Here is a 24,251-nt window from a genome sequence, read left to right as displayed (position 1 = left end):
CCCTCCATTACAGTCAAAGGCTGGAAAAGACCTCTGAGATCGTGCCCAAGCTTTTGTCACCCAGTCCACAGCACTTAGTGCCATGTCCAGGCTTTCCTTGGACACCTCCAGTAATGAGGATTCCAAACCTCCCTGGGCAGCCCCTTCCAATGCCAGAACGCCCTTTCCATGAAGAAATTCTTCCTGAAGTCCAACCTCAGCCTCCCACAGCGCAGCTTGAGACCATATCCCCCTGTCCTATCACTGGCTGCCTAGGAGACGAGACCGACCCTCACCTGACCCACAACCTCCTTTAGTGCCCGGCATTGCGCCCAGAGTCCCCTCAGCGATCCCGCCTTCCGCCCTTCCCGCCCGGCTTTCCCTCAGCGCGGCCCCCGCTCCGCCCTTTCCGCCCGCCCCGAGCGCTCCCCTCAGCGCGCACGCGCCCTCCCCAACGCCCGCTCCGAGCGCGGCGGATTCAAACCGGGGCTCCACCCGGGCTGCGGCAATCGCGCCGGAGCGTCCTCCAACCGCGGCCGGGCGTCCTCCTCCCCCTCCTGAGAGAGTGGGACTGGAACGAAGACAGGGAAGCACCGGCGCTGGGCCTGGTGAAACCTGAGGAGAAACGGGCGCTGCCGCCGGGCGCACGGGTGAGCTCGATTCCCTCAGGGCATCCCGATCCGCCTCAGAGGGTCCTGGTTCCACGCAGGTACGGAGGGTGGGGGAGGCGGCAGGTCTCTAAGAATGGATTTAGTAAGCGCGGTAGCTGGTTGTATTTTAAGCCGAAAGTGAAAAAAAAAGTTGTTTTTAAAGTTTCCAAGTGTGAGCCACCGGAGGGAGCTGTGTGAGCGCTCACTGCCAGGCCACAGTGTTAAATGCGGGGTTTTGTCACATTGTATATTTTTTTCTTTTAATCAATTCCCGTCTATAATAGGGTTAATAATTCCATTCTTATAGACAATATCGTAATTGATATATAATGCTCTTTTTGATGCCTCCAGACTTCACTAGCAACTCTGTTTTTTTTTTTCCTTTAATTACGTTTTTAAAAAGCCACACCACTTTAAACATTAATCATCTGATGTAATCTCCCTGAGAGAGTCTTCTAAAACTGCCTTATACACGCCAGGTGCTCCTTGGTTTTTGCAGTAAATTCCAACTCCTTTTTCACTGCACACTTCAATGATATAAGGATGCTTGCAGTCTTGTGAGAAATCGCTGCACTGATATCACACGGCATTTATCTACAAAGTTCTGGGAAACTTATTGCCTTGTCTAGTGCCACTTTATGCTTCCTTTCCTGCCTTCAATTTAGTAAGATAAAAGAGAATTACTCCATTTACTGTTTCATTTACACTCCCTTTGCTTCTTTGACAGATCAGTGTCCTTCTAAAAATTCTGCTTTTGTAGGCAATGTTTTGTAGGCAACTTGGGTCTTTGTTAAATTCCTGCCTTCATTTTTCTTCCCCCTCAGTGCGATGATGAAGGATATGGGATCCTCAAGGCTGGAAGAGTTATGTTTCCACATCAATGTGAAGATTTCAACTGTTAAAAAGTGTCTCCTATTGAGAGACATAGGTAAACAAGAGCAACAATGGGGTTTGGCTTGCACTTCACTCCAGGAAAGACACCGAGGGACTGGAGCTGGGGAGGGGCTGGAATCCCAGGAGAGGCTGAGGGAGCTGGGAAGGGGCTGAGCCTGGAGCAAAGGAGGCTCAGGGGGGCCCTTGTGGCTCTGCACAGCTCCTGACAGGAGGGGACAGCCGGGGGGTCAGGCTGTGCTCCAGGGAACAGGGACAGGAGGAGAGGGAACGGCCTCAGGCTGGACATGGGGAGGGTCAGGTTGGACACCAGCAGGAATTTACCCATGGAAGGGGAGGTCAGGAATCCACCCAGGGAAGTGGTGGAATCCCAGTCCCTGAAGGGATTTAAAAGCCATATGGCTGTGACACTTGGGACACAGGTCAGTGGTGGCCTTGACAGTGCTCTCTGGGACCTGGTCTTAGAGGGCTTTTCCAAACTAAGTGATTCCATGAACTCTGTTGGCTGTGTGGAGTACAAGGCCAATAGTTTGGCTTGCTGCTTCTCCTGGATGGATATGGTGGCTGAGTTAATCACTGCTTGTGAAGGGGAGGGATATTGGATTTTGTTTTTTTCTTTGAGACTTTGTAGCTTAATGTTCTCTCTTTTACAGGTAAGGATGATTCCCGCAAGCCTGTGCTCCATAAAATACGGAATAATTTGATCCTTGTACATGATCTCCTGAATAAAATGGAAGATGAAGTTAAACAGCAAGAAAAACTGAAAGATTCGCTCAAAGTAATCTTTTTTTTTCCTGTTCATAAAATACTGAAAGATTCAAAGAAATCTTTGATACATGTGTCACTTTTTTTTTCCTAGATTCTTAGTGATGTTTGGATGCATGTGCTTACAAGAGAAACTGGGGCTTGGAACAGGCTTGCTGGTGGTTTGTCAAGCAGTTCTCCAGAACAACGAACATTAAAAATTGTATTTTTCAAGGCTTGTACATAGAATCATAGAATTGTAGAATGGTTTGAATTGGAAGGGACCTTAAAGCTCGTCCAGTGCCACCCCCTGACATGGGCAGGGAGACACCTTCCACTGTCCCAGGCTGCTCCAAATCCTGTCCAGCCTGGCCTTGGACACTGCCAGGGATCCAGGGGCAGCCACAGCTGCTCTGGGCACCCTGGGCCAAGGCCTCACCAACTTCACAGGGAAGAATTTATTCCTAATATCTACTCTAAGTCTACCTTCCTTCATCCTAAGGACATTAAAAGCATGTCTTTGTCACTGGCCTTGGAAACATGTCCTTATCATAACAGATATGGTGATCTAAAAAGTAATTCTACTTATGCATCTTTACAATAGCTGCACAAAGTATTCAATTGGAATATTTGGTTTTCTACTGTGTGTTTGCAGTGCCTTTGTTAAGTCTTTTGTGTAAATGTTGTTTGGGGAATGGAGGTGAGTTTACCACAGTATCTCATCTTCACCGCCATCATTCCCCAACCAGACCTTGCTCAGGATGTATTGCTCAAGTTCCTTTTGCCTGCTCAAATTTCTGTGACAATCTGAGGGCAAGGACAGACACTCCTTCCTTTGTATTTTTACTAGTTTTCCTGGGGAAATTTTAGGATAAGGAGGTAAGATGACAGGGAAAAAACAAAAACATCTCTTAAAAAAGCTGAAAATTAATTTAGTTTTGCCCTAATTTCACTTGCTTGATGTTAGTAGGATGAGATTTCTGATATAGTCTGATCTCAATTTCAGGAGATGCAGAAGGCTGCTGAGAGAGATCAGAAGGAAGCACAGGACCTCCTTGAACACATTCCACGCTATCTGCCTAAACCACCCCAGAGCAGGTATGTGGTACCTGAGCCCAGGGGATTTGGGCTGCTCCTGGCACTGTCCAGCTGCAGCACTGTACAGCTGTGCTCCTTTCACTCCACATTAACTGGGGAACTTTGGGAGCCAAAGTTGTTGTGTCCATTGATTCTGGAGTTGGATCTTGGCCAGGCTTGTGCTAGCACCCCAACAAATCTGTCAGGTCAAGTCTATAAAACCCCAGGTTGTTCCAATGGGAGCTTCCAGGGGTAGGTGTGATGTAGAAAGCAAATGCTTCTCTGAGTCTGGGCATCCCTTCCTTTAGAATCACAAACACACCACTTTTGTAATTGCAGTGCCTACTTATTAAAGGGTTAGTGACCCAAGTGCTGGGTCACTACAACTAAAGTTCACCACTGCCCTTCCAAATACAATTAGGAACCAAAAATCCTCAAACTCAGTTGTCTTTCTGCAGGACTTTTAATTGTGTTTGTGGTAGTTTTGTTCTCTTTTCTCTACAGCAATCCTGCCTTTATTTCAGCTAGCTATGGCATCCCCTCGCCTTGGAGAGGGCTGTGGTAAGAAGCTTTTCAGAGTCAAGTAGCTCAAGTGTGTGAAAATGACAAGTACATGATTTAACAGTTTTAACAGAACTAATGTTACTTAATTAACAGAATTAATGTTACTTGGAAGGCTTCTAAGACATTTCAACTCTGAGTTTCTCATCTCTTTCTCCATCCTGTTGGAGCTGCTTTTTTTTATGGAGTGTTGTTAGTGTGTGTCAGGTGCGGTCACTTGCAGAGTAACCCTTATTACCTGGGGATCCCAGAGTTTCTTTCCCACCTCATAGCTTGTGAGAAGGCAATGCATTAGTTTGAACTCAGTGCTTCCAGTATGTGCCCTGAATCAACCAGCTTTACTTGGTCTGGTTCCTCATGCCAGAGAAGCCTCAGTCTCAAAACATGACAGAGGTATTCCAGCAAACAGGTTAAATGTGTGAAAAGAGGGTTCTAGAAGAGAAAAATGAATGGTAATCTTTGTTGGTGTGTAGCAGTATGGTCATTGGTGTAGGTATTGTATTGAAGCTTTTCTTAGGTGGTGAAGGGATGACTTGTGCAGAAGCTTTTTTCTTATTCTCACCCTTTAGAGATGAACCCTCAGTTTAGGAAACAGCCTCTCAACATGTCTCTAGGGGTGACATGTTTCTTTTCTATTTACATGTTGCTTTGTGTGTGTGTGTAAGAATTGAAGTTTTTCAGAAATTACCACTTGGGTTCTGCCTTCCTGTCATAACTTACTTTCTTATTGTGGGAAATCCTTTGTCTTAACTTTGTGTTAGCTCCTGGAAATTGTTTAGATGTAAATGAGGCTTGTTCGGTGATTGTGCCATCTCTCACACCAAAAGATTTTTGGGAATGTTAGTTTCCCTTACAATCATGTCCTGCTTTTGATTAGGAAGTTAATTGTGATATGACTTTAGCCAGTTCTTCCCTTTCTAGAGAGAACCACAATTTGTAAAACCAACCAAGCTTTTCTGATAATTTTCTACAGCTTGTGCTCAGCCAGCTCACAGCTGCTGTTCTGTCAGTGTCAGTTTGTTGCTGGTTTGTCTTGAGTAATAATACATTGTATGATGATGCCCTTTGTCAAAACACGCTTTCTTCTTTTTTCCCTGTTTTGTCACTTCTTGGTATTCACTGTGTGATGCAGTGGAGGGTCAAGGAAGTGTAAGAAGGGACATAATTGTTCAAAACCCACTGTATCGGTGTAAATATGTTTTCAGGCCTCTTCCCCAAACCTTCCTCTCCTGGCCTCCTCCCTTTCTGTTCCCAGATGTGTGGGGCTGTGAATATTAATGTTGAGTGATTTCTGTGAGATAATGCAGAAAGCAGAGGAGCACTTGAATGCTGGTGAGACAGGCCTTGAAGTCCCTGGGAAAATGAAAACACCCACACAGAGAAACTCAGCAATTCATGGCTTTAGCTATTGTTTCTCTCCTGTATCCTTGGGTTTTCTGTTCTTGTTTACCAGAGGAATCTCACTGAAATAAAAAGCAGGTTCAATATCTCTCAAGCTCTTTGTATCCCCTGTGTTTGTTGAGATTCAGTTTCTCGTTCCACCAGAGCCAGATTTTGTAAACAAGCATAAGTTTTTCCTTTTCATGATTCAGGTCAGTGGTGAACTGTGTCTGTACCACCTCACTGCAGCAGGGCAGGGGCAAAGGAGTGGGTGGGAACACAAAGGAAAGGTGCCTGGATATGGGAATCATCTAGAAAAGGTTTGTTGCAGTGGGATAGACAGCAGGAGACTGAGCAGGAGACTGGAGCGTGGGAGGAATGAAGTTTCAAGATGTGAACTTGCTTCCCTTGGTTCTTGTGTTTATCCTTTCATTCCAAACCCACCTCCACCACCACCCAAAATTCACCCCCCTCTCCTTTCCCTCCAGTTTGCTGACGTTCCCTGCTAGCTGCAGGGTGCCAGGATTCGTTTTGTTGTTGTTGTTCAGATGCAAACAGATGTTCTTCAGATGATGACATCTGCATAAGTTTGGCTGCAGATGTGTTTGGTTTCAGAAGGGCTCTGTGCGGTGTCCCAGCGCAGAGCAGAGCTGCTCCCGTCCCCGTGACAGCGAGCAGGCGGTGTGGGAGCCCAGCAGGTGGCACTCACTGTCCTCTCCATCGCACTGCTGTTCCTCGGGGAACACATCGAATGACACCTCAAATCCTGCCCTGGGGGGGACAGATGGGGCAGTGCCGTACCGTTCACTGCTGTGGAGACCCCATGTGCAACAAAGAACTCTAGTGGGATGGTCAGATCCAAGCAGAGGACTATTTCCTTGTCCAGGTCACGCTCTGTACTGCTTTATTTAGTTCTGCTGCACATCCCAGTAATACCCTCATGTTCTGATGACAGTGGATTTGGCCATATGCATCACCTTTGCTGTCCTGAGGAGAAGCTGGGTGGGTGGCTGGAAAATCCCTTGGGGTTTGAGACTCTAAGGCTGAGGGTTTAGAGGAAGGTTGAATTTATAAAAATAATGTTCTAATAATCAGGAATAAATCAGGAAATTATTTGACCTGGATCCTTTGATCAAAGGATCTTGGCTAAAAATTTTTTTAAAATGTCTGCTAGGTGGTGTAGAATTTCTTTGCTTCAAAAGTTTAATGGATGAGTCAGGCTTCCCGAGATTTGAAGTATTTCAAATCTGCCTATGAAGGCTGCAGCTCTGGGCTGTGTTTTATCTGATAAAAAGCCAGGCCTTGTGTTGTGTGAAATGTAATGGTACATTGAATTCTGAGCTGTGCCACGCTGCACTTGGACTGCTTCCAGCTCACCTGCTAGCAGCCTCTGGAGCACAGAAACCAAGAGCTGTGCTGAAGTCAGCTGAAGGATATGATTTGAAACAGAGTAGGCTTAGCTTTACTGATGTTTCTTTTGTGAAATATCACTAATTGTGTTCATCCAGCCTAACAGATAGGCTGGAACTTAGGTCTGTGACTAAGCAGTGTAGTGGAATTCTCCTTCCTACTTACCTGCTGTTTTTGAACTGAATATTCCTTCATTTTACAGCAACATCATGCCAACTGTGAAACACAATGGACAAACAAAGGCTGTAGAACACAAAGCTGAGAGGAAACCTGCAGAAGAGAAAAAAAACATTAAAGAAGCAGCATTATTAACCACAGAGGAGTTTGAAAGTGTTCCTTCGTAAGTAAGCGTGGCTTCCTTTGTACCCTGGCATATCAGTTCGGGTGGCACACACAGGTTTGGGAGAGTGACCTCTTGCAGAACTGGGACTGACAGAGATGAAATATTTCATGGGTGAAACATGACAACAGCTCCAAATGGTTTAAATGTGTTGCTAGCAAACCTGAAAATCCAGTTAATTAATTTGGCTCCTCTTTATGCTGGTAGATGGGATGAGAAGATGAAAACTGATCAGTTAAAACCCCAACCTCTTACCTCAAAAGCCACTGTAATTGTATGAACAGAGATTTATTAGCTAACAGGTGAATCCTCATCTTGTTTTGAAAACTGACATTAAAAAGAGCCATCATCTTATAACATGGAGGGTGTGTTCACATATAGAAAGAAAAACAGAGATAAATGCTGTTTTTATTTGACCCAAATATTGGTTTCTGGAAACTTCAAGTCTTGACTTACCAATCTCTTTTGAGACAGCAAAAGCAATCAGACTTGTTAAAAACAAAAAAAAATCACTTTGCACTGAAATTCCCAAATTTCTGGAATAGAAAGCTGTGGGTGTTTTCCCCTAACATCAGGACCTGATTAATGGATATCCTTGTCTGAAGTCTGACATAAAGGCATAACTTCTTAAACAGCATTTGGGTGGTACAGGTAAATGTTTCTGCAAGAAGAAGAAATTTCTTTTGATGCCTATGGCTAAATTGTTATTGAGACTCTAGATTTACTGTGTTCCCTGACAATATCTGTTTCAGTAAGAAATATGGTTTTGAGTCTGTGCTTTACTTAAGGCTTTCCGATAATTTTTTTCTATAGCCTTCAAAATTTTCAGGGGAGTAATGCCCATTTTTTTCCTGAATGTTGAGCTAATGATAAAGGACTTCTTAGAAGTGCATGTGCCTGGTATTTTTATTCTGCAGAACATCTCAGGTATTTTGTAGAGAGAACTCCTTAAGTAGTTCTCTCCTGGTAAAATTATGGGAGGATAAAGCTGGAGCCTGGGAATTTTTGGTCTTTATCTGTGCTGTGGTAAGAAAAATAGACACAGACCATTCCGGCCAAATATTGTTTTAACTTCCAGTTAAGGCTATGATCTTCCACATCACAAGACAGGTGGAAGGACGCTTGGGGCATGGTTTAGTGGTGGCCTTGGCCATACTGAGAGAAAGGTTGGACTCGATGATCTCAGAGGGCTTTTCCCACCTAAAGGAGTTTATGATAACCCTTGAAAGTGGAATATTTTCCTCAGCTGTTCATGGGCGTGGAGGATGGGGACAGAGGCCAGATGGATCCTCTTCCTATCCATTACAGATTCACAAAACCACAGAATAAGCAGAGTTGGAAGGCACCCCTTGTGGAAATGTTACAGCTGTGTTGGAAGGTATCCATTATGGAAAGGTTGCAGCTTAGGCTGTGCTGGTAGAGCTCTAGAAATAATTTAATTTTATTCAGATGGGAGAAGCATGTTTGTTCTGTGGAGGAAAATTTACATTAATTTACATAGATCTATTAATCTACCAGTATTTCTGTTGCCTGGCAATGTTGTAGTACAAGATTGAGGGAGTACTCGCAATTTCACATACTGATTGACCAAATCTAAGCAGCAAATACTTGTAATACAAATTCTCTTACACTGAATGTATTCTCTTGGAAGAATGAGAATTTGGTTCCGAGCCCATTTCTTCCAGTGAGCACTGGAGGCAGGGGGTGGTCACTGAAAAATTGAGGCTGTTTTCACTTGCTTTATGCTGAACATGAAGGAAAATCTATTCCTAACACCATCAGGCCACTGAAAGGGACACAGTGACTTCACAGTCCTAGGACTGGGCAGCTGGCATTTAGTAAGGGTACACGCTGTGTTTGGGGGCACATGTGGAGCAGCCTGATCAAACAGAACACTTTGCACAATAAAAAACCTGCAAATTATCTTACCCCTCAAATCTGTTACAGGAAGGTGCTTTTTGGAGGAAGATAAGGGACATTTCACAGTACCTGTCTTTGTTAACTTTTGGCTTTGAGGCAGAAGAAAATGTTTGCTTTATTCTGTGTCTAGAATTCCTTTCTAAAGAACTCCTTTCTAAAAATCTTACTGCTGAAAGCATTTTAGATTCTGTGCATTCATTATAACTCTCAAGTCTCAGAAGATGGTGGTTTGGGAGAATACATGGCTATTTAAGCCCAACCATTTTTGAGAGAGCAGGGGGTGGCCATTACAAGCTTTATCTCTTTTAGAGTGGTATATATGTGATATATTGATGTTATTCTTTTCTCTGAGGAACACAGCACTGTGCTCTGGTTTTCATACCTATAGAAAAAATGCTTTGGAAAAGGGCTTCTGTGGATTAAAAAAGAAACTGACTGGATCTTTTTTAGAAGAGTTTTGAATTTTATTGCATTTGGAATAGTGAAGCAGATTTTAAATTTATTTAAAATCTAAATTAAATGCCTGAATTTGGAACTTCTCAACTTTGTATTTTTATAGTAGCGTACGTATGGACTGAAATAAATGTCAGCATTAGCGGGTTTGCCAGCCATGGTTGGGTAGAAACATGAGAGGGCTGTGGGACAGCTGGAGTTTTTATGATCCTTAGTTATGCACAAAATAAAAATTCCATTTGGTTTTGACAGGATTTAATTTCAGATTAAAGCATCTTGGATGCCTGAGGGCTTCTCAAAGAACATTTGTGTTTAGGTTTAGGCAACCCAGTCCTGCCTCTCTGTTTCAGTTTTAGGATGAGCTGAGGTGCTCCCTTGGCTGTATTAAGTGTGTTCACTGCCTGTGCGTTGACAGTGGGAGCACAGGAACTTAAATAAAGGTGTTTTATACCTCTGGGCTGAGCCTTCCTCGCTCTGCACACTTCCCTGTGGTGCAGGGAGGCAAAGAGAGCAATAAACAGCAGTTAATGCACAGAGGCAGAGCCCTGCTGGGGTTACAGGCTGTGCTCCTGCTGTGGCTGCATGTCTGCGGGGGTAGTGCTGCTTTATTACGGTGCAAAGTAGAGCATTTTTATAGCTACAGGATGGCTGCACCTCCAGTGCTGAATTAATCGAGGTGTCAATAAAGTTGAAAGCTGATTGCAAGTAACTTAGTGGCCACTAAGTTTCAAACTCGGTTTAGAGGCAGAGCAATTGCTTTGAATTCCGTTTTACACACCTCGCTGGCCTGTCTGCCTGGCAGGGACTAGTCGGCTGCTGTTGAAATCTACAGCACTTATTTTGAGTTGGCAATTGCAGAATGCCTGTCTGAATTCTGGTTTGGAATACTGAACTTGTAATCGATTATCTACTTCTGCTTTGAATTCTTTGTGTGTTCTCCAAAGATTGAGCCTGTCTGTTCAGATTAAAATGAGGGAGGAATTTGCTGTTCATTGATCTTTTCAGTCTTTCTGTCACACAGCTTTTAGCCACCTGCTCTACTGACCTAGAGCATTCATTCTTAAAATGAATTGTAACACTTGTGTAACTACTGCAAACCCATACTGAAGAAAACACAAACAGCCAGGTTTGGTTTGTTGTAGCAACTGAATGAAGGCCACAGGACAATGCAGGATTCAAGGCTGGCCTGGCCTTTACTGCCATTTTTGTGGGGAGAGGGAGGTTGTGTTGTATTTAGCTTACTGCTTGTCATTTGAGTTTCAGATTTCATTTTTATATAATGGCTTCTCAGTGTGCAGCACAGTTCCTTTTCCTTGAAGGCATGGCTTTACATCTATAAATACTGAATAGCCTTACTTGCAAATCTTCCAATGTTCTAGTATTTCCACATCACTTTGTTCTTTATCTTCTGTGCTTCCTGTACCTCTAGGCTGTTATCAACAGACCTTATTCTTCTAGTACTAGTATTATGAAATGCTCTGAGAGTTCAGAAATGGATGCTGGTGGTGCAGAACCTTATCTTCACAGCTCAGTAGGCTGCACAGTCAAATACAGAAGGCAACACACAACTAGTAGCTCTTCCAAAAAACCCAAATAATCACAGAATCACTGGGTTTGAAGAGACCTTCAAGATCATCATGTCCAACCCATGCCCTAACGCCTCAACTAAACCATGGCACCGAGTGCCACATTAAAAAAAAACAAAAAGCAAAAACCAAACAAACAAACATTAACAAACCAACAAACAAATTTTAAAAAAGGGCCCATGGTGGGCACAGGGCCGCTGCACTCCAACCCCGCTCCATGCCCGCTGCCAGATTGTTTGGTGCCCTGGCCAAACAACAAATGGCTGTTACATCAAACACAGCTCATTTGTGTTGATAATATGAGCCAAGTTGTGCTCCTAGGCAAACATTTCATTTCATGCTGTTTTCTGCAAAGTTACTTTATTTTTCAGTGTATAAGTAGTAAACTATAAAAGCAACCTTTATTCCATTTGGAAAAGCTTTTTACAGCTTAAGCACTGAATGCATTCTGCTTAATTTAGCTCTAATATTTTATCTTTCTGGTTTAGGTTCTGTCATGGCCTTTTCACCTTCAGGATTGTTAAGCAATCAAGGAAATGAACAGAATTAACTACTAGATGTATTCATTAATACAAAACAGGAGAAACTGCTTCTAACTAGGAATGGCTTCTTCAGTTAAGGCAGATAAAAGAGAAGAATAAACACAGAATTTTGTGACTTTCTGGTTACTGATTTTCTTATTTTTATTTGTAGGTATTTGAAAGGCCGTATAACATATGATCAGATTAATGGAGTTGTTCAAGAGCTGAACAAGGCCGTGGTGAGCAAGTACAAGATCTTGTATCAGCCTTTGAAGTCTATGAGTGCACCAGTCAGAAACCTCTACCACAGGTTCATTGAAGAAGAAACTAAGGATACAAAAGGTTTGGGGTTTTTTTCCCTCTCTTAGTACCAAACTCGTAACACTTGGATGTTGCAGGAGAAGTAAAAAAATATTCCTCTTTCTTTCAGTATTTTTGACTGAAGAGTTTCCCATAATGATTGGCTCACTTTCTGAATGTTTTCCTTGAAAAATATATCCCTTTGATGGTGTGTCATGGCAGAAACTTTGATGCACAAAGATTTAGTTTGGAATCACTACAAGTTTGGGAAACTCTTAGTTTGATAACCAAACCACAGAAACGTGTTCTCGGGTGTTAAACTTAGTTGGACGTGCAGTATTAAAATTTTGTTCTGAAGTTGGGAAATCTGGCTAATTAATTGTGCTGCAGTGGCTTTGTGGAAGAGGTAAGTCCATCTGAAACTCTTAAGACGTTTTCTCCCCTTAAAAGCACAGAGGGAGTGAAAACTAAAATACCTTTCTTTAAATTGAAAAGTAAGTTGTACTTACTTTTTTTTAGTTTTTACAAAAACAGGTGGCACAGTAAATCTCTGATATTAAAATCTCCTTTTTGGCATGCCTTTCCTCTTGAGAGCAAGTATGTAATTATTCCTGGAGGGGCATAGTGCACATGTCGACTTGGGGATGTCCTTAGAATGCCCTCGTGTTTCCAAGTTCAGCCATACAGAGTGGAGCAAACTGTCTTCTGTCTCACATACAAAGAGCTGTCTCTGACAGCACCATGGCACCCACCTTTGTTTTAGCCCTGAACCGAATGCTAGAACTTCTGCTCTGAGCATTCACTGGGTACTCAGCAGTGCCCTGACGATAAAGTGCAACTCCTTCCTTCCACCACTTCCTTCCTTCCGCCACTTCCTTCCTTCCGCTTTGCTGCTCTTCAAGACTCTGGATATTACAGTATGATGATGATGATAACATCAGTGACTTCTGAGTTTTAGATGCAGCTCTTCTGTAGGGAGGGAATTCTGATCTGATGGACATGCTGGCACTTTATTTTGAGATCTGTAACATAAACACAGAATCACAGAAGGGCTTGGGTTGGAAGTGGCCTTCAATATTAGCCATTTCCACCCCATGCCATGGGCAGGGACACCTTCCACCCTGTCCAGCCTGGCTTGGGACACTGCCAGGGATCCAGGGGCAGCCACAGCTGCTCTGGGCACCCTGGGCCAGGGCCTGCCCACCCTCCCAGCCAGCAATTCCTCATTCCCAATATCCCATCTGTCCCTGCCCTCTGGCCCTGGGAAGCCATTCCCTGGCTGCTGTCCCTGCCTTGTGCCCAGTCCCTGTGCAGCTCTCCTGGAGCCCCTTGAGGCCCTGGCAGGGGCTCTGAGGTGTCCCTGGAGCCTTCTCCTGTGCAGGTGAGCAGCCCCAGCTGTGCCAGGCTGGCTCCAGAGCACAGGGGCTCCAGCCCTGGCAGCATCTCTGTGTCCTCCTCTGCACTGGCTCCAGCAGCTCCAGGTCCTTCTCATGCTGCGGTCACAGGGCTGGACACAGGACTCCAGATGAGATCTCAGTTGCCATACAAAGGTCATTGTTGTAAAGGGCTTTATTAAAATCATTCTAAGCACATGCAGCTAGATAAATTCATGTGACTGACTTTTGGTTTGGGCTGTGATGGTGTGGCTTATCTCTAAGCATGTTTTGCCTCAGCTGAACAGCAGCTTACATTAATCTGGATTTCTTAAAATACTGGCTTCATCAATTTAATTTACAGCACATTTTTGGCGTCACTATTCCTATCCTTAGGACAGCAGTAAAGAGTTTGAGCCCACAGCTGTAGAAGAGTGCCTGAACACTAGAAGGGCCCTCCTGGGCCTGGAGTGCTGCTCAGTCTACACTGTGATCCACAGCAGTCTTGGCTGCAGTGAAGAAGCCATTCTAGCAACTTGAGAACGCTACAGCTGGTCAGAGAATTTTCTGTCAGCTGGGGGGCTTAAGTCTGAAAAACTGAAGTGCTTAATTTCTTTAAGTACCTGAGAGATGGTTTTTATTTCTTGTTTATCTTGGGAAGTTCAGTTAGGAAACTAGGACATTCAGCATCTGATAGGGTGTGTGTAGTTGTGTGGTCGATGGTTTTGTTTAGGTTTTTTTGTGATTAATCATTTAGAAAGTCTAGAGAAAAGTCCTGGCAGGCTGTCAGATGGTTCTTATCTGGCCAGCACAAAATGATTAAATGTCTTTATTCATTGCATTTTTCAGGATGACGTTCCGCATTCATTGATTTGTTTGTTTAAATCTCTCCTGTGAGTGTCTCTCGGCTTAGGATCCCCACTGGTTCTCACCCTGGGACGATTGCCAGCTGACCTCTTCTCTGATTTCAAGATGAGAGAAGATGCTGCTTGGTTTATTAAGGTCACTTCCAGCCACTCAGGTGGTTCAGTAGTTTAGCTGGTTGTTTAGCATGTGGACCAAACTACTGCCCTTCACCCAGCTCTGATTTCTTCACAAGAAAGATCCTGCTCTGCTGAATGCTGCCACTCTGCATTATGAGCAAATATAAGAAGGAATCTTGTTTTACCAAAATTCTGATGCTCCCCCAGATGTTACAGACTGTGAAGGCAGCAGGCAGGTTATGCCTGGCTTCCCAACACTGTTTGGGTGTGTTGGTGTCCCTGGAAGTTGTAAATGGTCTCTATTTGAGACCATTTTCTATTTTGAGCAGTAACGCAGGTCTTCTTTCTTTTCCTAGTAAACAAACTTCCTACTTCTCATCTGTATGTGGATTTGGTGGCGTTACAAGCTCTGAGATTCCAGCAGAGTTCTTCTCTGGGGAAATATCTCTAGATTTTGACAGTTATTGTCTCTGGAAGATTCAACTCCCTGTGAGACACGTGTGTCACCAACTCTCATGAGAGGCTCAGGCTGTGAGAAAACATGATCTGTTATTTCTCAGCTCTGTCTAAGCAAGATTTTGGGGGACATTGCACTTACAAACATAATTCTTGGACCTCAGTTCTTTTCTGGCAACTTCAGCTTTCTGGCTTGGATCAGCTATATCCCAGAGAAACTTAACAGGAACGACTTAACAGGAGGAAGAGATGCTCCATTTTTTCTAAGATGTCACTGCCTCAGTGTTAAGGATAAAACAAGGAGGGAGAATGCTACCTTCTTTTTCTAAGCTGAAACACCCCTACCCTTGTGCCCTCCTTCCCATTGGACTTGGAAGCATGATAATTCAGGAATCATTTAGGTTGGAAAAGGTCCTTAAGATCACAAATTCCAATTGTCAACCAAGCACCATGTTCACCATGTCATACCATGTAATCCAGGGGCACATTCACACGTTTTTTTGAATGATTCCAGGGATGGCAACTCCACCACTGCCCTGGGCAGCCTGAATTTTAATGACAATTTGCTTGTAGAAGTAGTTAATCAACTACAAGAAGGGGGGAGCTCTCAGCTTTGATGCAGGACTTCACTGTGCCATTTTCTTAGAGACACAGGGATGATGCTGTTGAAAGTGATTAGTCTTAAGTGATTTTCTTAAGTAATGATGGATTATTCTTTTCCAAATCTGATGTAAGTCAAGGGAATGGTGGGCTGCATAGCTCTGATGCGTGCAGGACTATGTCCTCATGGCAGAGATCTAATTCCAGAACGTGAATGCCTGCTGGGAGACAGAGCTCATGGAGCGGGCCTGTGGATGATGCAGAGTGTCTGAACTTCTGGGGAAGGCTGGCAGTTCTCTTTCTGATGGCAGGTTTTAAAAGTAGAACAAAGTTCCCAATATAGCGTGAAGCCATCCTGCTGACTGTAGAATTATGAATCGCAGGTTATGGAACTATGAAGAGGCTTGCTGTCACTTGTGGAATGCTGAATGTATCCCACTGCAGAGTCATTTCTGTAACAAAACCACTGTTTCTTTTCCAGGAGCATTTTTTATTGTGGAGGATGACATCAAGATGTTCACTCAGCTGAAATTGGATAAGAGGTTCCACAGCATCGTCAGCATCCTGAGGCACTGCCAGAGAGTGAAGGAGATTCGTGGCTCAGGGCTCATCCGCTACGTCATCTGCTAACAGCTCCCCTGCCTGACACACACCCTGCCCTGCTCTTCAGACAGCAGCAGGGAGGGACAGAGAGGGGTTTTCAGGCATCTCCCCTAAATTAGGAGCAGCATTTAAGGATTTGAGTTTTGCTTTGCAAAGTTGAGGGGAACTACAAACCCGAACCAGAAAGTCAGCTGGGCATATTTTCTATTATTCTAGTATACTTTTAATGTTAAATATATAATAAAATAATAAATCAAGCTTTCTGAAACATGGAGTCAACATTCTCGTCTCTTCCCTCATCCTGGGACCCCTTCGAACACCGTCACTGGTTAACATGCAGAGAACTTAACTTTTTTTACTTTACTGTTTTATTAATTTATGATTTATGTTAAAACTATACTAAAAGAATAGAAGAAAGGATTTCATCAGAAGGCTAGCTAAGAATAGAAAAGGAAGAATGAATAGCAGAGGTTTGTCTCTAAGACAGTCGGCACAGCTGGGCTGTGATTGGCCATTAATTAGAAACAACCACATGAGACCAGTCCCAGATCCACCTGTTGCATTCTACAGCAGCAGACAATCATTGTTTGCATTTTGTTTCTGAGGCCTCTCAGCTGCTCAGGAGAAAAAACCCTAAGGAAAGGAATGTTCAGAAAATATCATGGCTACATTAACCATGCTCCTTTGGTCCTTTTGTGTTTCTGAGTGGTTTTTTTTCCTTTTTTTCTTTTTCTCTCAGAGAATTTTTCTCCTGTTTTTTGCCTAAGAGATGAGAACAATGTATATTTAAGAGAGACAAAAGGTGTGGCAGGGGAGGGAGGGACTGTGGGGTGGAAAGGAAAAGGGGTGCAGTTTGCTACTGCCCCTTAGCTGGAGGGATTTCTCTTGGGAAATGCAGAGATGAGCCTGGGCTGGAGGTCAGGGGCTGGGCTTGGCCCTCAAGTTCTCTCAGGATTGGAGGGGAGACAGGTGGGGATTGGGGTTTGGGGTTTTGCTGAAGAGAGAATTCACTGCTATGCACTGTTACTGTCCTGCACTGCTGCTCCTTACCGTGAGTGAGCCTTTGCTTGTGACAGCAGCCGTTGAACTGGCACCTTTCCAACACCCAACCTCACTGGGAGGGACCCTTCCCATCTGTTTGGGTGTCTCAGGGCAAACCCAGGAGCCCGACCCTCTCTGGAGTGAGAGACCATCCCCTGGCTGCTCACAGGAGCCCAGCTGCTGCTGCCCAGGGCAAACCCAGGACCCTGACCCCCTCTGGAAGGAGAGACCATCCCCTGGCTGCTTGCTGGAGCCCAGCTTCTGCTGCTGCCCAGGGCAAACCCAGGACCCTGACCCCCTCTGAAAGGAGAGACAGACCATCCCCTGGCTGCTCACAGGAGCCCAGCTGCTGCTGCCCAGGGCAAACCCAGGACCCTGACCCCCTCTGGAAGGAGAGACCATCCCCTGGCTGCTCACAGGAGCCCAGCTGCTGCTGCCCAGGGCAAACCCAGGACCCTGACCCCCTCTGGAAGGAGAGACCATCCCCTGGCTGCTCGCTGGAGCCCAGCTGCTGCTGCCCAGGGCAAACCCAGGACCCTGACCCCTCTGGAGGGAGAGACAGACCATCCCCTGGCTGCTCACAGGAGCCCAGCTGCTGTGGCATCAGCACCTGCCCTGTCTTTTAAACCAATACAATGAGTTGGAGGATGTGTTTAAGATTCCGTAGCTACTCAAAGGAAGCATCTGATTCTTTTTTTTTTTTTTTTCCCAATGCCTCAAACCAATTTCCAGATTTCCTTTTCTTAATCTTTCTTCTTATACTAATTGTACATTTTGGAGTTGTCTACATCACTTGAACAGGAAGACCTGAGATGGTCCAAAGACTTCTAGACTGATTGGTAATTCTGTTAGTCCTGTGCTTTCCCACCTTCATCATGCAGCCAGATTTCCCCCTCAGATACTCAGACTGGCCTGAAACAGTAGAGGTTTGAAGTGAAAATATTCACATTAATCATGAGAATTCAGGTCAAACTTGTCCTGGTTTTATTATAGAAGTCTTTATTAGAGCTTTTGTTATAGAAGGTTGCTTTCAAATTACTTATTAGTGTAGTAAGGTTCAGAGTAAATCTATTGTGATAAATATAAACTCTGCAAGTAATAAAAACTGTTTCGATAAGAAAAGCTGTGTTCCTTTTCTTTCATGAGCCTATATCTGCTGTTATCCTACCATCTCATCTAAAACGCCTCCTCTTGTACCCTGTCAGCATTAGCATGAAATTTAACGCGCAAAATACCCGCAATGACCTTTGAACTTTGTCGATAAAGGGATTCTGCTGAGTTTCTAGATTCCCTTTGTCTGTGTTGCATTTTGGGGATTTGCTTTTTGGTCTTTTGCTCCAGAATGTAGACATCCAAGCTGTGGTCTCTACTCTGCATTTTGTTGGAATATATTTGAGGACCCTAGAGATTCTCCTTGGCTTCTGATGGGTATTAAAAAGCAAGATTTGATAGTATACAACTTTACCCTCGTTTAGCCTACTCACTGTAAAGTCCTGTCAGGTTTTTTTCTCTTCAGATGTCACTGAACAGGGTTTTTTAGTTTTTATTTCCTTAGTACTTGTTTTGGTCTGGGTAAGCTTGGTTGCTGCACGAATTTTATTTTTCTTTTTTCTCCTTTTCTTGTTTTGTTGTGGGGATTGCAGTTTTTGCTTAATTAGATGTTGGTTAACAGCTTTGGGTCTGTTACTATGGAGTTTCTAATTTTCTGAACTATTTTCCCTCGGGCAGATTCTCACAAATGTGCTCATTATTTTAATTCCCTGTCCCAACACTGTGTTTTCCTTCTCCCAAGGAGCTCTGCCCATGGATTGTGGTCACCTACTGTGCCCTCCCACTTTTCTTCCTCCAAAAGATCACGCTGGCCAGGGAGCTGGAAAAGAGCAATTCCCTGGCGTTCCAGGGGCTCGGTGAGCACCTGCCTCCTGTCTTGGGCGAGCTTTTTTGGGGCGTCCAAGGCATTTTGGGGGCACAACCTTCGCCTCCAGGAGCTGCCTTAAAAAACTGCTGTATTCTGCAGGATGTGCACCGATTTCTGCCTGTCCAGTGCTCCCTGAATTCAGGGAATTCAGGGAATGAATTCAGCAGGCAGAGGCCACAGCCCTGGGTACCAGCCCTGCCAGATGGTTCGGTTTAAAGCCCTGGAAGCCCAGCCCTGTGCACTCGCACTGCTGGCGGCAGCTGCCGAGCGCAGGGAGCGGAGCAGAGGCGACACCGATTTAATTGCCTGGGGCAGGAGCGAGCAGGGAGTGTAACCTTCCCACAGCCTTAATCTCCTCTGCGCCCCCCGGACAGCGGGGGCTGTGGAGAGCAGGGCGGGGTGGTGGATATTTGAACACTGAATATGCCTTTGGGGAGCCGAGTCGCCTCCTGGGCTGGCCCAGGGTGGCAGTGCTGGTGACAGCCGATGTGGTGAGTGTCCCGGCAGAGACGACAGGAGCGTCTGCTGGATCCCGCCCGGATGGTCGGTGCGGAAAAAGCCAATCACTTGTTTTTGAAATTGTAAAAGTTTAGTAGTAATAAAATGGTTATAAAAATAGCAATATAATTAGAGTAATAAAAATTTGGACAGTTAGGATTAGGACAATATGAGGCAATAGAAACAAAGAGTTACAGACAGTCTGGGTACCTTTTGTGGGCAGCACAAGCCCGAAAAAGGACCCACGTTAACAGAGGCTTAGCTCTTAAAAACAATAACCTGTTGTATATTCACGCAACTCATCCATGGTGCATCAATTCCATTGACACACAGGATTCTGTCTGGGCACTGTCAGCTTCTTCCTCTGAATCCTGACGGCGTCTGCAGGGCTGAGCAGGCAGGAAGAAGTTTGTTTCTTCTGATAACGGAGCAATAAATTCTCTTTCTCTGAAGGATTTAGGTGTCCTGTGGCTGCTATCTCGGTGCGAGTCCTTTCTTTAAAAAAGTATTTTACATAGCATAGTTTTTATTTTAACATTTTGTTACAACCTAAAACTATATTTAACACACCACTTAAGAAAATTAATACAGCATCACTTTCTGACATAACGCATACAATATTCATTTTAATATTTGCGAAAAGCCAGTCGTAAAATGCTCATTTTCCACAGTCGGAAATCACACCGAGCGCTGTGCGAGGAGAGGCCGGAGGAGGGCAGGGATGCTGTGCGGCGGCCCGGGAGCAGCGCTGCCGGCAGGAGCGGGGCTCGGGAGCTTCCGGGCTGGGCTGCTTGGACAAGGAAGGCACCACACATCCCAGGGGAGCTGGCTTGGCTCCCTGTCAGAAACCCATGCACGCCTCCAAAAAGTTGAGAAAAAACCAAGCTGGTTTTTAAAATGCTCTTTGTTCCCGCTGCTTTGTTGTTTTGTCAGTTAAGGAAAAAAAAAAAAAAATCTTTTTGTTCTCCTTAACTCCTCTTCTGAGGAGGCACTAATGGAAATAATTATCTGCAGAAATCAATGCTGGGAGCAGCTCGCACCCCTGAGTATTTAGTGCTGCGCGTCGTTTCAGGAGGCAGTGATTTCCATCTGTGAGAGCACATGTTCCCTTTCACTGAGCCCGTGAGGAGGAAGAGAAAAGGAGCATTTCATGTCATTCATGGATCCCTGCTTGCAGGGAGCTGATGCTGAGCAGGGCTGGCAAGAGCTGCGTGCGGGAACTGGGTGAAGAAGCTCGTGGATACTGAGGAGTATCACAGAGCAGTGTCTGAGCAGGAAAAGATTTCTCCCACACACAAGGTCTTATCAAATTTTTCTCTTAGTTTGGAAAAAAATATAATAAATTTAAAACCTTTTGTCCAGGATGGTGCATGCTGTGCCTCGTGGGACTGAATAATCCAGGCAAACCACGGTGATTGCCGTCAAAGATCTGCTTGCCTTCCTCGGCATGTTGAATTTGGGATCTGCGTGTGTCACAACCAGGATAATATACAGTTAAGCACTTGCAAAGCTTAATATCTCATAATTAGGCTAATCATTTTCCACATTAAAATGGTGCTTCCTTATTAAGTGGCTGCTTTTTCTTTTTTTTTTTTTTTTTAATCTAACTTTTGTGTCACACAGAATTTCCTAGGAATTGGGATGCAGTTAAAATGCAGGAAAGCTTGTTTAAACAAAAGAGCTTTAAATACACTGGGGTTTATGTGCAGGCAGAGGTACTTTAACATTTTATGTACAGATAGAAACAAGGAAAAAGTTTATTTCTGCATGCGCTGCTTTCAAAGCGAAATAAAATTCAGTATTTTGGAAAGTTGGGATCGAAACCAATGAAGTGTATTTGTATTTCAGTGTGCCAGGTGGTAGTCTCAGTTTCCATGGATGGAGAATTGCACTAGGAAAATTGGTTTTCCCACTTCCTCTACTCTTCATTAATTTACCGAATGCAGAAAAATCAGTGGAATAGCACAGTGCTGAATAGCAGCACAATTTTTTGTCTGTTCCAGTTGAGTTGTGTGTCTTATTTAATTGATGTGCGGCTGGTAAGTGATGAGGAGTCCAGGCCTTTTCATCACTTCCTGAACCAAAGCTGCTCGGACTCTCTGGGCGTTACTTTAAGGCCGTTTCATGCAAGTTTTGTGGATTGATCCAGTTCCAAGGTTTGGCCTTTCTTCCCCCTTTTTATTTCCCTTTTTCCCAAATTTCGGGGGGGATTCATTCCCGGGAGAAGCCCAGCTCCTGTTCCCACCTCCTTTTTTGTGCTGGCCAGCCTCAGCTCGCTCATCCCTGCTGATGCAGCTCCTCCTGCCCTGTGCTGAGCAGCAGCACTTCAGTTATGAGCTAATGCCTCACGTTTGATATTTATGCAGCAGCTGAGAAACCTAAATAATTAAATTTCCCTGTGGCCCGAGCAGGAGCTGGACGAGCAGCCTGGTGGATGTGAGCTGTGCTGCCTTGCAGGATGTGCTGCCCTGGTGGTCGCTACCTGTGCATTCCTTCCTCAGCAGAAGCTGCCCCACTGCCCATAAATAATGCAGCTGTGCCTCAGCACGTGGGGGTAGCCTTTGGGGGCACACCGAGGCTGCTGCTGCGTGCAACCTCTGTTCTCACAGCAGCAAAATCATTCCTTCAGAGCAGGGAGAGGCCTGCACCGTCCATCTGCGGGGTTCATTTCACAGCAACGACCTCGACTCGGCGTGACTCGGTTGTTGTGCAAGTCTGAGATTTATTCAAACCATTCAGATGTTTGGTTTAACGACCCACATTATCCTAGTTGTTTTGGTAGTCTGGTTTTCTGTGGTGCTTTCAGCTGTGTCGCAGGGATGTCAGGAAGGCTGAGAGCTGCTACAGCACTCACTGTGGGAGCATCAGAGTGCTAAATCCCAATCTAGTCACTCATGGGTTTTATCTGGGCATCCTCTTGTTCTCAGTTACAAGCAGGTGTGATGAATTATCCAGGTGTTCAAGGTGCTGTGTTGGGGAAATTTGTTGAAATCCAGTATCCAGACATCCCTGCTTCCCTACCTCATGCATCTCATGCTGCCTCCCCTTCTCCTCGTGCCACATCCTGGGATGATGGCAGGCAGAGATACCCATGGGAAAGAGAAGCTTTGCAGGTTGGGAATGAGTCACTTCAGAGGCTGGGAATGAGCTGGCCAGCAGTGGTAGGTGAGAGGAGACCTGATGGCCACAGCAGACCGCAGATTAAAGCAGGAATCCATCAGTGTGGCTATGGCAAAGTGAGCCAGTAAGAACAGATAGGATCTGGTCTACCAAACTGTTAGAAATGGAAAGCAGTCAACCTCCTAATTACAGTGAGGACTGGGCTTGGACTCTCTCTGTGAGGTCCTGGCTGCCTGGTAGGAGAAATTCAGGAGGACCTGTGAGATGGAAGTGAGGATGGCTAGGAAGGGATGAAAGGGAAAAGCAAGGAATTGGGCTCACTTGGTGTAGAGAGAGATGCAGAACCCTCAGTGGTGGGTCCTGGAGGGTGATGAAACACGGGAAGGTGGAAGTGCAGAGGAATGATGGAGAAGCATTGCAGCTGGCCAGGCTCTCAGTTACACCAAGCCTGCAGCAAGACCTCAAAGAATTCATCATCCATCCTCTCAGACATGTAATTTCAGAGTCTGCTAGTTCAGGCTAATTCTTCCTGGGACGGGCTTGTTCCTCCCTTGCGGCGGCAGCAGCATCCCGGACGTCCTGCCCTTCCCTCTGCCAGACCTGGGGAATAATTGCAAAGGGAGAAAAAGGCCCATTAACCTTTACTGTCTGTCTTTTCTTGCTGCAATCCAGTTGGTGTTTGTCTTGATGGCGATAATTACACAGAAGTATGTAATTGCAAGACAAATGTTTAATTAAGAGCAGGTTTGTTGCTAGTCTCTTGTCTGCTTCCATCTGGGAAGAGCGTGGTTGTGCCGGTTGTCTTGGCAGCCTGGATCGAAGGTCTAACGAGCCCGTTCTGCACCCTTGCTAAAGAGGAAGGAAATAAATGAAATTAATGCATTAATGGGACCCTCCGATTGCCTCCTGCTGCCATAAGAGTTTCTCATTTCTGTACAATACTTTGCTCAAGACCCACATGTTTTATGACAGATAAAGCAGGTTTATTTAATTAGAATAATTTGGGATGGTGTGTCCTGCCTGCTCAGAGCCCCAGGAAAGCTTGTAAGGAAAACTGCTCTTCTAGATGCCGCAGTTATCTGCCTTCAGATAAGTTTAAATCAGAATTACATTTTCTAGCTCTTTAGCAATCCCCAGTAACGTATTCCTTCAATATCCTTCTAAATCCAAAACCCCCTTGGGTTGAGGTTACTTGTTTAAGCATGTCTGAATAAATGGGTTGTGAACACTCAGCCCATGCTGCCGCTTGGGAAGACTCACCAACACGAAGGTGGCCCTGTAACCTGACTGCACAAAGAAATGGCATTAAAAATATTCCTCCTCTCATCACTCCTTGGTGCAGAGGGTGTCTGGGGCAGAGCTGCCTCCCTGCCTCACAGTAACAGCAGCGAGCGTCAGCTGCTGAAATAATTTAGATATGTTTTCCCTCTGGGAAATCACACTGATCTTAATAGAGGTTTTTAATTAAATAATATGCTGATTGTTACAAGCTGGAAATACTTTGGGTTTTGTGTTTATTCTTGCAGCAGCATTTCCTTCTGGTTGCTTGAGGAGAGAGAGGCTCGGGAATTTCTTCCCTCTGGGAAACAGCCCCGGGAGTTGCCCGCAGGCTACACGCCGAGGATGGGAGATGGAAATGCTCCTATCAGCAGCTGGGCAAGTGCTGGCCCTGCGGTGACCTCCCGGCGGGTCCCGTCACGGGATCCATCCCAGCCCGGCGGGGCTGTCCCGGCCAGCCAGCCCCGCCGGGCTCCGGGCAGCCGGGACGTTGGGAACGGCTGGGCATTCAGCGCGGCTTTCCGCTGCTGATAACGAAGCGGGCAATTAGGCCGGAGAGCAGCGGTTCC

The 24,251-nt window shown here is 45.2% G+C and overlaps 1 protein-coding gene across 1 annotated transcript; it reads left to right on the top strand.

Annotated features, from left to right (window-relative positions):
- Window positions 1–1,445: 1,445 nt before the first annotated feature.
- On the top strand, window positions 1,446–15,854 carry SKA1 (spindle and kinetochore associated complex subunit 1; the record flags this gene model as incomplete). Its single annotated transcript, XM_084225641.1, has 6 exons — window positions 1,446–1,557; window positions 2,174–2,298; window positions 3,271–3,362; window positions 6,895–7,032; window positions 11,685–11,854; window positions 15,706–15,854. The coding sequence occupies exons 1-6, from the start codon at window positions 1,458–1,460 to the stop codon at window positions 15,852–15,854; spliced, it is 774 nt and encodes a 257-aa protein (XP_084081767.1). The 5' UTR covers window positions 1,446–1,457.
- Between the last annotated feature and the right edge of the window lie 8,397 nt (window positions 15,855–24,251).

The sequence above is a fragment of the Fringilla coelebs genome (genome assembly GCF_963513975.1).
Source record: "Fringilla coelebs genome assembly, chromosome: Z".
NCBI lineage: Eukaryota > Metazoa > Chordata > Aves > Passeriformes > Fringillidae > Fringilla > Fringilla coelebs.
This window is presented reverse-complemented; position numbering and strand designations above follow the sequence as displayed.